Source organism: Bidens hawaiensis, unplaced genomic scaffold (assembly GCF_021521415.1).
Source record: "Bidens hawaiensis isolate Kalapana, Puna unplaced genomic scaffold, B.hawaiensis_p1.1 tig00016386_1, whole genome shotgun sequence".
Lineage (NCBI taxonomy): Eukaryota > Viridiplantae > Streptophyta > Magnoliopsida > Asterales > Asteraceae > Bidens > Bidens hawaiensis.
The window spans coordinates 68,647-84,832 of record NW_027492503.1 but is presented as its reverse complement, the minus strand read 5'-3'; the positions used below and the strand labels follow the sequence as shown (position 1 = coordinate 84,832).

The window sequence follows — 16,186 nt, the reverse complement described above, 5'->3', positions numbered from 1 at the left end:
TTTCATAATAACCGGTTTTAAAATTAACCGGTTTTTTCCATAACCGGTTTAGTAACCGGTTTTTTCTCTAGAACTTATAACCGATATACGAACCGGCGGTTACTAAACCGGTCAAACCGGTTTTTAAATAACCGGTTTTTGAAAAACCGGTTTTCGGTTTAAACCGTTGAACCGGTTCACCAACCGGTTTTTTTGCCCATCTCTAGGTGGGGGTTTACCTCTGCCAAAATTTATGCTCTAAACCATCACACGTCGGTTCACACCCAAAGGGCATTTAAAAATGTGGGGTACATACTGATACTTTTTTTTTTATTTTGCTTAACTAACCTCTTTCATTACACTTGTATTTTTAACTTGTTTAGTTAAAACATATACGTAGCAATAACATGACACCTACATAATATTTTAACTAACCAAACCTCAACATATATTTTTTGAAAACACGACTTTTTTGAAGTTAATGGGTGACTTTGTTTTGGTACGTAATTTTACTTTTCATCTTATTTTCTGATAGACGTTTAATTATCAATCATGAACTTTTCGGGTTTGACTTTAATCTTTTTCATCACTAATTATCATTACTTAATATTTTTAAAAAAATCTTTGTTTTTTTCACTTAAGCTAAAACCCAGAAATTTAATAAATACATAAACATTTTCCTCTGTGCCAAACCACAGGTTAAGAGGCAAATACAAAATCACCAGTTTACCACAGCATATGATCACCATGAAACATGATTAAAACAAAGCCTAAATCATTATTTTCACAAGTCTATTAACTACCTTTTCATAAAACTATAATCACCAGGGTGAAAAAAAAAAGTCAATACACATAAACTTTTGGTCAAACTACTAGTCAACCAATTGATACTTCCACAATATTTTCAAGTGTGACTATACAAGAAACTTAAACAAGTCAGAAAATCCTACCCAGCTAACCTTGTTTAAACTCAAACTTCCTCCACTTCTAGTTCAAAGTCATCAATTTCTTTAAAGTAAGCCCTCTGTTCCTCCACAAATTCTTTTGGTAATTTGTATTCTACCTCAACATCCTTTGCTGAGCATCTCCTTTTCTGCAAAAACAATCATCATTAACAACCTTTTGATAGTTCTAACTTTTTTATAAATAAATGTTAATAGTTAAACATACTTTCTTATTAGGAGGGCGTTCAGTTTGTCCCTTACATGGAAATACTTCTTCTACATCAGCATCATTCCTACTCAACCAAAAAAACAAGATAATATTAGTGATCATAAGTACAATAAGTGACACACGCGCACCCACACACACACACATAAAGACAGAGATAGAAACCTATTGTTCATGGTCCTTAAAATAGGTGGACAGCTAATTTGCTGATTCTTCTTCTCCAAAGTATGGTATTTAATAGGTGTAGAAACACTATTAGAACCCGTAACCGTGCCATCTCTCTCTTTAATTACCACCCCTTTTAAAGGACCATTAAAGTCCATCATGTAATTCTTTAACTTCTTTTTAAAAGGATAATCGGGCGACTCAGCAATTGCCTTTCCTTTAGCCTTCCTTTTCATCAAATCATCAGCCATTGTAAGACCCGTGTTAGATTGCACCACATTTTCCTTCCCTTTATCTCTGTCTGTGCTAGTATTTGTGTTCTTCACAAGCCTTAATGGCACATCAGCTGTCTTCCTTTTGTCGTTAATCTTCTCCGTTGAAGACTCATTTATCCAACCCTGATCCTTGATTTTGTCAAACACTGAAGAACAGAAAGACACAGATCCTTGTTTCACATTGTTCCTTTTTTCTTGGAAAGATGTCTGATGAACAGGGACAGCAACCTTTGTTGTGCTTGGTGTTCTGTGTTTTTGAGCTTGCACAGTTTGATTCTCCTCACCAGCCCAACAATCTAAGAAACGAAAATACTGAACTTAGTCACGGTACTCTTTAAAAAACCATAAGAACTATAAATAGCACAATAATGAAACCGTCCAATTCACCGATCTGCAAACACTATCTAACTACTAATAAGTCATTCATTCAAATATTATAAAATATCATGAACCAGATAGTCTAATATGATTAAAATCAAGCATAATAAAGGTGATTACTATACAAATTTATGACAAAATGACTTGTCAAATTATAATACGATATTCGTAAAATTCATGAAAGACAATTTAGGGTTAACCAAATAGAAATAATATTAATCAACAATAACAATTCTCCAACAGCATATACAAAATCCATGACTCAACTAACAATAAACCCTAGATGAACAATTATTGTATTAATAACATTTAATTGTACCTGGCGTGAGTCTTTGAAATTTAGACGGAACATGTTGATCCGTGCCATCCCTCTCTTTTATTACCACCCCTTTTAGAGGAACATCAAAGTTCATCATGTAATTCTTTAACTTCTTTCTGGATGGGGGCGACTCTGCAATCGCCTTTCCTTTATCCTTTCTCCTCATTAAATCATCAGCCATCGTAAGAAACATGTTAGATTGCACAACATTCTCCTTCCCTTGATCTTTGTCTGTGTTATTATTTGTACTCTTCATAATATGGGAACTTAATGGCACATCAACTGACTTTCTTTTGTTACTAATCTTCTCCGTTGAAGACTGGTTTATCTTCTTCCCCTGTTCTTTGAGCTTGTCAAATGTTGAAGAATCGAAACACACAGATCCTGTTTTCACATTGTTCTTTGTTTCATGGAAAGATGTTTGACGAAAGGGGACATCAGCCACCGTAAGACCCGTGTTAGATTGAATAGCATTTTCCTTCGCTTTATCTTTGTCTGTGCTAATATTTGTGTTCTTCATAACACTTAATGGCAAATCAACTGACTTCCTTGTGTCATTAATCTTCTCTGTAGAAGACTGACTTATCTTCCCTTGATCCTTGATTTTGCCCAAGGTTGAAGAACCAAAAGACGTGTATCCTTGTTTCACATTGTTTATTCTTTCTTGTAAAGATGTTTGAGGAAAGAAGACATCAGCCTTCGTTGTGCTCCTAGTGTTATGTGTGCTGTGTCTTTGAACTTGTGCAGTTTGATTCTCATCACCAGCCAAACGATCTAAGAAACAAAAACACTAAACTTAGACTTGAGCAAAAAATAAACAGTTCCAAACCCAACCCTAGCCAGCCCGCGAACACAGATCGGTTTTTGGGTTTCTCCCTGTAAGGCTGTAACCGTACCCAGAACCGGAACCGACGCAGACCGGCCAGAACCTGTTCCACCAATAACCGTTAAAATACCCAACCACACCCGGAACTGGTTCCTACCCGACCTGATTCTTAACTTTTGTTGACCGTACCCGGTTCCGGTTCTTGATAATACCCGGTTTTGCCCCTCAAACTGAAGTTAGTTGCAGTATTGTTTAAAATCAATAGAAGCACAATAATGAAAGAGTGACCGTAAACACTTTGTTATAACTTATTTATACAAATATTAATATGTGATGAACCAGATTGTCTAAAATGATTAACAGCAAGCACAATAAAGCTGATTAGAATACAAATGAAAGGCATAATTAATAGGAAACAATAACACTATCTTCCTAAAATTGACGAAGGATGATAACTTAGGGTTTCAATAAAAAACTTCCAACAGCAAATACAAAATGAACCAATTGAGGTAACAATGAACCCTAGATGAACAATTAAATGTACCTTGCGTGAGTGATTGAGATTTAGAGGGAGCATGTTGATTGATGGGGTTCTGAGTGGATCCGATACTTGAATCAGAGGTAGCAGGTTGAAGGAGTGAAGAGGTGTTGTTGGGTTTACGGAGGATGTTGGTGAGATTGGCTAAGGGTTTACGCTTGATTGAAGATGATGATTTAGTCACCATAGCTCTTTGTTTGGATTCATCCATTACATTACATAACAGTAAGTAGTAATAATAATGTCATCATGTTTATGGAGACGCTAGAAGAAAGGAGATTGTTAGAGAAGCTTTCAGTGGTAATGGCGGGATTTGGGGGTGGGCAAATTTCGAAACCTACACTTTCTGGATCTGATCCGGCCTGGCCCATTATTAGATAAACGGGCTTATCTGAATCATATGAGAGGATGCTCTAATAGGGGGTAAATTGGGAGTAATTATCTCAGTTTCATATTCGATTATAAAACGGTGTTTTATACCGAACCACGTATCTATCATATGCGCGTTACCAATTCATGTGTATACCCGAGTAGGTTTCAGTAGGGGTGACAACCTTGATCCAAACCATTTCAAATTGGTCAATTTTTAAAATTCAAATGGGTTGATTTGGGTCATAGGTTTTAATTAAATGAGTCAAAATGGGTTACTTGAAATTCAACATTCTTATTTTTGGGTCAAAATGGGTTGACAAATTTAACTACATGGGTCGATGTGGGTTAGTGTCTTAAGGAAAACTGACATGTTTGGGTTGAAATGGGTTTTAGATTGGAACGATATCGGTTTAGGTTCGGCTCGGATCAGCTTTTGTGCCGACACGAGTTTTAGCACTGGACGGGGTGGGTTTCGGTTTCTTTCGAGTTTTCGCACTAGACGGGTCGATTAAGGTTTTTGATTCGTTTTCGTTGACATTTCGGTTTCGGTTAATTTGTCGGGTTTTTTTTTTTATGAACGAGGTTAACGGCGAAAATATTTTGGTTTTTTTACTTTTTTCGTTATTCGTTTATATTTTGAGTTATGATTTTTTATTTGTTTTTTTGAATTTTTTTTAAGGGATTTTGATCTTAATAGAAATTATCAAAAAATATTCAAAAAAATTAATAAAAAAATCATAACTCAAAAAATAAAACAAAAAAAATGTAAAAAAGTTAAAACAATTCGTCCGTTGTCTTCGTTCAAAAAAAAATCGACAAATTAACTGAAACTGAAATGTCGACAACAACGAAACAAAAACATGCTGAAACAAGCTATTAAGTGATGAAAGGAACTGAAAATCGCTAAAGCAAGCTGTTAAGTGCTGAAACAAGCTGAAAAATCGCTTAAACGAGCTATTAGATGCTGAAACGAACTGAAAAATCGCTTAAACGATCTGTTACGCGATGAAACGAACTGAAAAATCGCTTAAACAAACTGTTACATGCTAAAACGAACTGAAAAATCGCTTAAACGAGCTGTTACGTGCTGAAACGAACTGAAAAATCGCTTAAACAAGCTGTTACGTGCTGAAACGAACTGAAAATTCGCTTAAACAAGCTATTACGCGATGAAACGAACTGAAAAATCGCTTAAACGAGCTGTTACTGAAACGAACTGAAAAATCGCTTAAACGAGCTGTTACGCGCTGAAACGAACTGAAAAATCGCTTAAACGAGCTGTTACGCGATGAAACGAACTGAAAAATCGCTTAAACGAGCTGTTACGCGCTGGAAAGAACTGAAAAATCGGTTAAACGAGCTGTTACGCGCTGAAAAGAACTGAAAAATCGCTTAAACGAGCCGTTACGCGATGAAACGAACTGAAAAATCGCTTAAACGGGCCGTTACGCGCTGAAACGAACTGAAAAATCGCTTAAACGGGCCGTTACGCGCTGAAACGAACTGAAAAATCGCTTAAACGGGCCGTTACGCGCTGAAACGAACTGAAAAATCGCTTAAACGGGCCGTTACGCGCTGAAACGAACTGAAAAATCGCTTAAACGGGCCGTTACGCGCTGAAACGAACTGAAAAATCGCTTAAACGGGCCGTTACGCGCTGAAACGAACTGAAAAATCGCTTAAACGGGCCGTTACGCGCTGAAACGAACTGAAAAATCGCTTAAACGGGCCGTTACGCGCTGAAACGAACTGAAAAATCGCTTTAACGGGCCGTTACGCGCTGAAACGAACTGAAAAATCGCTTAAACGGGCCGTTACGCGCTGAAACGAACTGAAAAATCGCTTAAACGGGCCGGTACGCGCTGAAACGAACTGAAAAATCGCTTAAACGGGCCGGTACGCGCTGAAACGAACTGAAAAATCGCTTAAACGGGCCGTTACGCGCTGAAACGAACTGAAAAATCGCTTAAACGGGCCGGTACGCGCTGAAACGAACTGAAAAATCGCTTAAACGGGCCGTTACGCGCTGAAACGAACTGAAAAATCGCTTAAACGGGCCGGTACGCGCTGAAACGAACTGAAAAATCGCTTAAACGGGCCGGTACGCGCTGAAACGAACTGAAAAATCGATTAAAGAGCCGTTACGCGCTGAAACGAACTGAAAAATCGCTTAAAGAGCCGTTACGCGCTGAAACGAACTGAAAAATCGCTTAAACGAGCTGTTACGCGCTGAAACGAACTGAAAATTCGCTTAAACGAGCTGTTACGCGCTGAAACGAACTGAAAAATCGCTTAAACGAGCTGTTACGCGCTGAAACGAACTGAAAAATCGCTTAAAGAGCTGTTACGCGCTGAAACGAACTGAAAAATCGCTTAAACGGGCCGGTACGCACTGAAACGAACTGAAAAATCGCTTAAACGGGCCGGTACGCACTGAAACGAACTGAAAAATCGCTTAAACGAGTTTTGACCCAAACCCGTTTTGACCCGTTCTAACCCGAACCTGTTGACCCTAACTCGTTCCAACCCGAACCAAAACAACCCTTTTTTAAGTGACCCGTTTCGACCCTAACCCGTTCCGACCCATGACCCGTTTCAACCCAACCCAACCTATTTGCCACATCTAGGTATCAGGCAAACACGTTTACTATGGGAAAACACCGATTAACCAAAATGAAACTGACAAACAAACCAAAAAAATAACTAACTGTTCTGTTTTGTTTTCTTTGGAAACCAAAAACATGTTATTCTTCTTTTGTTATGCTCGGTTATAAACCGGACCGAATTGCAAGACACTGAAATTATTTGAATGTTTGTAACTAGATTTGCGGCACATATTCATTATTTAGGGCCAAAAGTTTCATAGGAAAATTGGATTTTAATAATCCTAACTTAATGATGTTGGCCGATAATAATCTCAACTTTGAAAATAGCTGTCACTGATCCCAACTTTCACACTATTTGTTTTCACTGGACCCCCGTTAAATAATTTTTAACACCGTTAAGTTTTTTTTCCAAATTTCAAATTGATTTTTTAAGGCTTTTGATCGGAATGAGATTATGAATCGATTGATATAAAACTTAACTTGAAATGACGTTTCAAACAGCTTGATTTTTGTTAATTAAAAGTTTAAAGTCCGTAGTTGAAGCATCCTTTAGTTGTTTGGACCAACGTTTGGAGATAAGTTGTTTACATCAATCGACTTGTATCCTCATTCCGATCAAAAACCCTAAAATATCAGTTTGAAAATTGAAAAAAAATTAACGTCGTTAAGTTTTTTTTAACGGAGGTTCAGTGAAAACAAATAGTGTGAAAGTTGGGACCGGTGACAGCTATTTTAAAGTTGAGATTATTATTGGCCAAATACATAAAGTTGGGATTATTAAAATCCAATTCGCTTTTTCATATTCATTAAAATAGGTAGATTAACAAAAGCTTTAAGGAAAATGTTTAGGCTCAAATTTAATATTTTGGGTCAACTTTTTTTAAAACCGAAAATGGACTCATCACCAAACCGATCCAATATGGAGAACCGTAATCAAATGGTTTTGTGAAAACGAAAAATCATATACGATACTCGTCTTAAAGTCAAAGACTCAATAAATAGAGTTAAGTGCCATTTTAGTACCTGTAACATCCCGAAATTTTTATATTGATAAATAAAAGAAAGTTATGTTTAGTAATTTCACGTTTTAGTTATTTAATGTCGAGTAAGGAACGGGTCTTGGGCTTAGTTATTTTATGAACTCGGCCTGTCTCGACCCGTAGGAAGCCAACCCGAGCCTAACCAAACCCGTAGTATATAAACGAAAGTTCTTGACACTTCCACCATTTTCACCATCTTCCTTCACTTACACCCACCCAAACACTCTCATTTCTAGAGAGAGAAGCTAGAGAGAGAAAGTTCTCAAATCACAAATCCGAGTCCACAATCTAGTTCCTAATCGTTTTTGGTAAGTCCCTCTCGAAAATCATCCGTTTTCATAACCATTTTCGAGCTCAAATCGAGCAAAAACTCCCTATTTTCGTAACTTGAGTTTTCGGGTCAAAAACCGCCTTGTTTTGATGTCAAAATGCAAGCTTTTGTGTTTAAAAGTACAAGGAATCGATAGCCCTTTCAATCCCGAGCATTTCCATGTCAAAAACTTCGATTTTGGGTCAAAAATCTGGAAAATCTGGAAAACCCGTGGGTTTCTCCGTCGCCCAGCTTGAAGGAGTCGAATCAGACTCATTCGATCGAACCAGTCGATCGAATCAGTCCATTCGATCGAATGCGTAGATCGAACAAGTCAAGTCGACCGAATAGGGAAGCAACCGAATGGTCTCCAACTCATTCGATCGAATGAGTTTTGTATTCGATCGAATGAGTGTTGTATTCGATCGAACGTGTTCCTATTCGATCGAACGTGTTCCTGTTTGATCGAACGTGTTCCTATTCGATCGAACGTGATGTATTCGATCGAACGTGTTCCTATTCGATCGAACGTGTTCCTATTCGATCGAATCAAGCCAGAACCAAGCTGTTTCCGAGTTCGCCTAAGGTTTAACTTCGCCTGAAGCGAAGTTCGTTTATAAAATGAATTAAAAACCTAATGGAAAATGTGTTAAGGCAGTTATCGAAAACGAGTAGTAGTAGTTAATTGATATGTGTAAATATTATACAGTTAGCCGAGCCCAGTTAAAGAAAGGAATTTCAATCAACGGAGAACGTAACCGTATTCAGGTGAGTTTCTAGCCCCATTTCCTTGTTATGTTTTCGGGGCTGTGTGCATACTCGATGTGAAGTGTGAATCCACTTACTTTAAGTGGTAAGTGTATGCTATAGATGTTATATGAGGTATATATTTATAATGCTTGTCGGTACGTGAACGATCTTCGGATATTGCACGTATCGCCAAGGATAGCGATTGCCAAGTGGTTGATAGTGTGTATGAATGATGTGATGTGACTTGTTCACTACGTAAATACTAAACTAATATGAGTGTGACCAAGGCAGGTTGAGGTAGAGTGTGTTAGAGGTAGCAGGAGTCTAGTAAGGGTGTTAGTGGCATAGCGTGAGTGCGTGATAGGGAAAGCCTATACGTGCCTTCGTTATTAAGTGGCATAGCGTGAGTGCGTGATAGGGAAAGCCTATACGTGCCTTCGTTATTAAGTGGCATAGCGTGAGTGCGTGATAGGGAAAGCCTATACGTGCCTTCGCTATTAAGTGGCATAGCGTGAGTGCGTGATAGGGAAAGCCTATACGTGCCTTCGTTATTAAGTGGCATAGCGTGAGTGCGTGATAGGGAAAGCCTATACGTGCCGTTGTAATTAAGTGGCTAAGCTGTAGGGGTAATTAAGTGGTTAAACAGTGGCATGTTAGACAGTGGACTATGTGTCTTCGGATACATATATATATATTGTATGAAGTGGTTGTATGATAAGTTGCTTGATTAACTAGAACTCACTCAGCGTAGCTGACTTTTAGTATGCACGCAGGTGAGCTGATTATAGAGTTAGCATGAGGATGACACACGGCATGGATTGAACGGCTGGCATCTGAAGAAAGAAGTAAAGATGTTTTAAATATAAAGTTTTGTGTTATGGTATCAAAGAAAAGATTGAATGACTTGTAACAAATGATTGATGTTTTATATTCCGCGAAAAGTTTTAATAAACTCTGATTTGAAGAACTGTGTTTATAAGTGGCATGTCACAGTTGTTTTATGTTTAGTAGTTAAAGAGTGTTTTATGTTACAGTTGAACCTATGTTGTTTAGCAAGCTTGAATGATTTCCTTTTATGTTATGAAGTACTTGTGACTTCTTGTGCTTTAGTATGAACGATCTATGAATTTAACTTGAATGCATGTTGGTTATAATAAATAGTTGTGTGATGGTAAAGCGTGTAAATATAAGAAGTTTTCCGTTTATAGGGAATAAGTTAGGTTTCGGGGGCGAAACCTCTTTAAGGAGGGAAGACTTGTAACATCCCGAAATTTTTATATTGATAAATAAAAGAAAGTTATGTTTAGTAATTTCACGTTTTAGTTATTTAATGTCGAGTAAGGAACGGGTCTTGGGCTTAGTTATTTTATGAACTCGGCCTGTCTCGACCCGTAGGAAGCCAACCCGAGCCTAACCAAACCCGTAGTATATAAACGAAAGTTCTTGACACTTCCACCATTTTCACCATCTTCCTTCACTTACACCCACCCAAACACTCTCATTTCTAGAGAGAGAAGCTAGAGAGAGAAAGTTCTCAAATCACAAATCCGAGTCCACAATCTAGTTCCTAATCGTTTTTGGTAAGTCCCTCTCGAAAATCATCCGTTTTCATAACCATTTTCGAGCTCAAATCGAGCAAAAACTCCCTATTTTCGTAACTTGAGTTTTCGGGTCAAAAACCGCCTTGTTTTGATGTCAAAATGCAAGCTTTTGTGTTTAAAAGTACAAGGAATCGATAGCCCTTTCAATCCCGAGCATTTCCATGTCAAAAACTTCGATTTTGGGTCAAAAATCTGGAAAATCTGGAAAACCCGTGGGTTTCTCCGTCGCCCAGCTTGAAGGAGTCGAATCAGACTCATTCGATCGAACCAGTCGATCGAATCAGTCCATTCGATCGAATGCGTAGATCGAACAAGTCAAGTCGACCGAATAGGGAAGCAACCGAATGGTCTCCAACTCATTCGATCGAATGAGTTTTGTATTCGATCGAATGAGTGTTGTATTCGATCGAACGTGTTCCTATTCGATCGAACGTGTTCCTGTTTGATCAAACGTGTTCCTATTCGATCGAACGTGATGTATTCGATCGAACGTGTTCCTATTCGATCGAACGTGTTCCTATTCGATCGAATCAAGCCAGAACCAAGCTGTTTCCGAGTTCGCCTAAGGTTTAACTTCGCCTGAAGCGAAGTTCGTTTATAAAATGAATTAAAAACCTAATGGAAAATGTGTTAAGGCAGTTATCGAAAACGAGTAGTAGTAGTTAATTGATATGTGTAAATATTATACAGTTAGCCGAGCCCAGTTAAAGAAAGGAATTTCAATCAACGGAGAACGTAACCGTATTCAGGTGAGTTTCTAGCCCCATTTCCTTGTTATGTTTTCGGGGCTGTGTGCATACTCGATGTGAAGTGTGAATCCACTTACTTTAAGTGGTAAGTGTATGCTATAGATGTTATATGAGGTATATATTTATAATGCTTGTCGGTACGTGAACGATCTTCGGATATTGCACGTATCGCCAAGGATAGCGATTGCCAAGTGGTTGATAGTGTGTATGAATGATGTGATGTGACTTGTTCACTACGTAAATACTAAACTAATATGAGTGTGACCAAGGCAGGTTGAGGTAGAGTGTGTTAGAGGTAGCAGGAGTCTAGTAAGGGTGTTAGTGGCATAGCGTGAGTGCGTGATAGGGAAAGCCTATACGTGCCTTCGTTATTAAGTGGCATAGCGTGAGTGCGTGATAGGGAAAGCCTATACGTGCCTTCGTTATTAAGTGGCATAGCGTGAGTGCGTGATAGGGAAAGCCTATACGTGCCTTCGCTATTAAGTGGCATAGCGTGAGTGCGTGATAGGGAAAGCCTATACGTGCCTTCGTTATTAAGTGGCATAGCGTGAGTGCGTGATAGGGAAAGCCTATACGTGCCGTTGTAATTAAGTGGCTAAGCTGTAGGGGTAATTAAGTGGTTAAACAGTGGCATGTTAGACAGTGGACTATGTGTCTTCGGATACGTATATATATATTGTATGAAGTGGTTGTATGATAAGTTGCTTGATTAACTAGAACTCACTCAGCGTAGCTGACTTTTAGTATGCACGCAGGTGAGCTGATTATAGAGTTAGCATGAGGATGACACACGGCATGGATTGAACGGCTGGCATCTGAAGAAAGAAGTAAAGATGTTTTAAATATAAAGTTTTGTGTTATGGTATCAAAGAAAAGATTGAATGACTTGTAACAAATGATTGATGTTTTATATTCCGCGAAAAGTTTTAATAAACTCTGATTTGAAGAACTGTGTTTATGAGTAAATCCGACGCGAAAGTAGGGCTTCCGGTAACGGGGCCTTACAGTACCTGTGGTTTGGTCAACTACGCAACTTTAGTATCTATTCTTTATTTTATGCAAATGGTTACCTCAGTTTCAAAAAAATTGCATTTTTAGTACTTTTTTCTAACCCCATCTATTTTTTCCGTTAAGTCGAAGATAATTTGGTAAATTCGTTATTTTCTTTGTTTTTTCCTTTTCTTTTAAATGCTTATAGCTTGTAAACCCTAAATCCACAATCATAACATCAAAATCCAAATCCTAAATACCCTTTCTTCATATCATCATAGGGTTTGAATTTGTACGATATTTGGGGATTTTGGATTTGAATTTTGATGTTTTGATAAGAAGATTTTGGGTTTACAAGATATAAGTGTTTAAAAGAAAATAAAAAAACAAAGAAAATAACGAAGTTATCAAATTATCCTTGACTTAACGGAAAAAATTAACGAGGTTAGAAAAAAAGTACTAAAAATGCAAGTTTTTTGAAACTGAGGTAGCCATTTGCACAAAATAAAGAATAGATACTAAAATTGCGTAGTTAACCAAAACACAGGTACTAAAATGACACTTAACTTCAATAAATATTATAACCATTCCCGTTTGTAAGTTGTAACATTAAGCAATGAATGAGCCAATCAATGACTGCTTAAGTTGTAACATTAAGCAATGAATAACCCACCAGCCCATGACAAATAGCAGTCCAGCAGCCCCGGTAATATTGGAGTCCTTATTTATGCGGGTGGTTTACAGGTTTTTATTTTTATTTTTTATATTGTTTTGAACGACCAATAAAAACCGAACATAACAAATTAGCAAGGTGCTAAACCACCTAATACATCCACCAAAACAACATATACATACATAAAACTCATATGCCTCACCAGTCACCCGTCACCACCCACTTCAAACACATACAACAATACACCAATTACAATCAAAATCTACTCCAATCCTCCCAAAGCAATGGTTTAATAGTCTATTAGCCTGGTTATCGATAATATGAAACATAAATAATATGATGTCAAAACAATATATCATAATCACTGACTCCTAATAAAGCTATCACGTCACTCGTCAAATCGAAAGAACATATTCAAAATTTCAAACATATAAGTTATTCGATATTTGATAAAGGTATCCCGTCATATTTTAACAATTTGTAAATAACAGTTGTTCGATTTTTCTAGTGTTCTTAAACCGGACAGGGAGCCATTTACATAACCATCTATTGAGTGCCATGAGCCGTCTTCATAAGAGTTGGGTGGCTATGACACCAACAGGTGGAAGCGACAAATTGGACTGGAGTTTCTAGTTTTATGTATATTTTTGTTTTTGTAGGCGGCCATTCATAGAAAATAAAAATAAAACAGTGAATTACAATTCTTTTTGGAAATGAAAGTGCTACCGCTATATTAAACAAAATTGCAAGAAACAAATAAAATAGAAAATGGCCGGTATTCGTATTAAACATAGGTCCCTTTAAACATATTAGTGTCTCCCAAGTGAATCCATATAATTCTCAAGATACAACCAAAACCAAAGCTATATGGGAGGAAACGAGCACTAGAATTAGAACTCGAAACTTAAAAAGAAAGTTAGAAGGAAATGAAGGTACTTTATGAGCCTATCACAAAATGTTGTCTTGTATTTTTGTTGCAAGTGTGATCTTCTGATAGTCTAAGCAAGCCTTAACTTCTTAACTTGCTTTTATTTGAAAATAAAAAGACTTTTGAATTATGATAGAGAATTAAAAACGAAATAAATTGCATTAAAACTCTTCAATATTTTTTATTACTTAGGAAAAAACTCATTTTTTCACAATTTTTTCAACCTTTTCTGTTTCAAAATGCCATTTAATGGTATTTTACTATTTCACACCAAATAAAGTAGTTATATATATATATATATATATATATATATTAATTTAAACTAGTCTGTATAAAAAATTATTTATACTATAAGCAAGATAGCTAGTTCAAAAACGATCCGGTTAAAGAAAAATAAAAGTCCTTAAATGATGATGAAATGGAAAGGAAAGGAACCTTTAAATGTTTATCGGAACAATTTGAAGTTAAAAGGAGTCTAGAATTCACACTTCACAATCTTCTTTTGTATTTCTTTAGAACAAATCTTCAATTCCTTCTAGTTTTTATCATGTATATTTTATACTTAGTCCTCCTTTTCGTCTTCTTTGAAATAAAGAGACGAAAACTTGCTAGATCAACTTATAGAAAGATTTGTAATTTAAAAACTTGCAACTTTATCTGTTAGTGTGTATATAGATGGAAAAGTGATTTTGGAATCGTCGAATATGCTTATTTGTTTAATTTGTTCCATGACTTGTCTTAATTAACTTATGAAAAAGTGTTAATACTTAGGTATATCTCTACATTATTTGAGGTGAATTAAATTAATAAATATTTTTCAACATGTGTTATATATTATATGATCATGTGGGAGTAATTTCATAGACGCATAACTAAAAGTATATATATAAACAAAGAAGTAAATATTTTTTTTAGCAATAAAAGGTGAATGATGTTAAGACAAGAATGTTTGAGGACCGTTATGTTAACTTCTGTCAAGCACCTGCCACCTTTTTAAAGGTATGAAGACCCACCCGGTGGATGGAGAAAAAGCAGTCCACCGCTACAAAACCCACTTTAAACATTGCCCGATGTATCCACCTGCCCATTTCCATCCATAATAAACAAAGAATAATCTTCAAATCTCAACTCTAATTCTTCATCATCAATGGTGAACACAACAACATGAACATCAACTAATCTTCTCTAAACTCTAATCATAATATTCACAGGTTCTTAATTTCTTCATACTTGCTAGATTTTAGTTTCCATATATATGTCTAGTTAGTGTTACGATTTTTAATTCTTCAAGTTGCTAGTATATATGTAATTAGTTGTAAGCAAAATAAATATATTTGATGTACGATTATTAGATTATTAATTTGTTTTCCATATTATGTTCTAGTAATTGAATCTAGAGGTTATAACCTGTAAAGAATTAATACAATATCATGTTGTCAACTGAAAATGATGGAATTGAAGATGAAGAATCTAACGAATGTAAAGTGAATAATACTCAAACCCCTCACCAAGGAACAACAAGTCATAATCTCGTTACCAGGCTAGAAGAAGACCTTGCAAAGCCCTACAAGCCCGGTAACCTATCTTGTTTCTCTCAACAAATCGCCGATTATGACTTTCAAACGAAAATCAAGATGCCACCTCATATAAAAACATATGATGGGACCGAAGATCCCGAAGACCACCTCCAGGTCTTCACCGGTGCAGCCAGAATCGAAAAGTGGTCCCATGCTGAATGTTGTTTAATGTTCATGCAAACACTTGTCGGATCAGCCAGGATATGGTTCAACGACCTTCCTGCCCAAAGCGTCCGAAGCTTCGATGACCTGAGCAAAGGATTCTTGGCCAACTTTTCACAACAAAGAAGGTACGTCAAGGATGCCACGGTTATTTTTCAAATAAAACAAAAGGATGATGAAAGCCTTCGAGATTTCATCGAAAGGTACAAAAAATAAGGGTTGATATATGTGGGGGCTGATGAAAAATGAGGGTGGCAGGCTTCATGAATGCCATCACCTCCAAACACCTCACAAGAGACTTCAACAAATGCCTACCTAAAACCCTCGAAGAAGATCTTGAACAAGCTGAGGCTCATATTCGAGGCGAAGAGGCCGTTGATTTCAAAAAGCAAAGAAAAAGAGCTCCTAGTTGGCGAGGCAACAGCCCCAACCGAAAGAAAGGGAACTTCAATCCCTATGATATATATCCAAGGAGCTTAGATCAACGAAGGCCTGAAGGTCGGAACCCTCCAAGCAGGGAAAAGACTGTGAACTTCACAGCCTTAACCAAAACCCCTCAGGAGATCCTTTCTATCGAAGAAGTGAAACACAACTTCCGACCTCCTCGACCCTTGCCCAAAAGCAAGAAGAACGAAAGCTCCACCCAGTTCAACGAGTTCCACGAAGAAAAATGTCACCACACAAACGATTGATTTCAACTCAAGAGAAGAATTGAGGAAGCTGTCAAGTCGGGAGAATTGGCTCATTTAGTAAAAGGGGTCAAAGACAAGATGGCTGA

General features: G+C 37.1%; 1 protein-coding gene across 1 annotated transcript; it reads right to left on the bottom strand.

Annotated features, from left to right (window-relative positions):
• Positions 1-714: 714 nt before the first annotated feature.
• On the bottom strand, positions 715-3,965 carry LOC143551390 (uncharacterized). Its single transcript, XM_077041835.1, has 5 exons — positions 3,657-3,965; positions 2,287-3,060; positions 1,315-1,885; positions 1,150-1,216; positions 715-1,072 (listed from the first exon to the last, which is right to left on the bottom strand). The coding sequence occupies exons 1-5, from the start codon at positions 3,859-3,861 to the stop codon at positions 950-952; spliced, it is 1,740 nt and encodes a 579-aa protein (XP_076897950.1). The 5' UTR covers positions 3,862-3,965; the 3' UTR covers positions 715-949.
• Between the last annotated feature and the right edge of the window lie 12,221 nt (positions 3,966-16,186).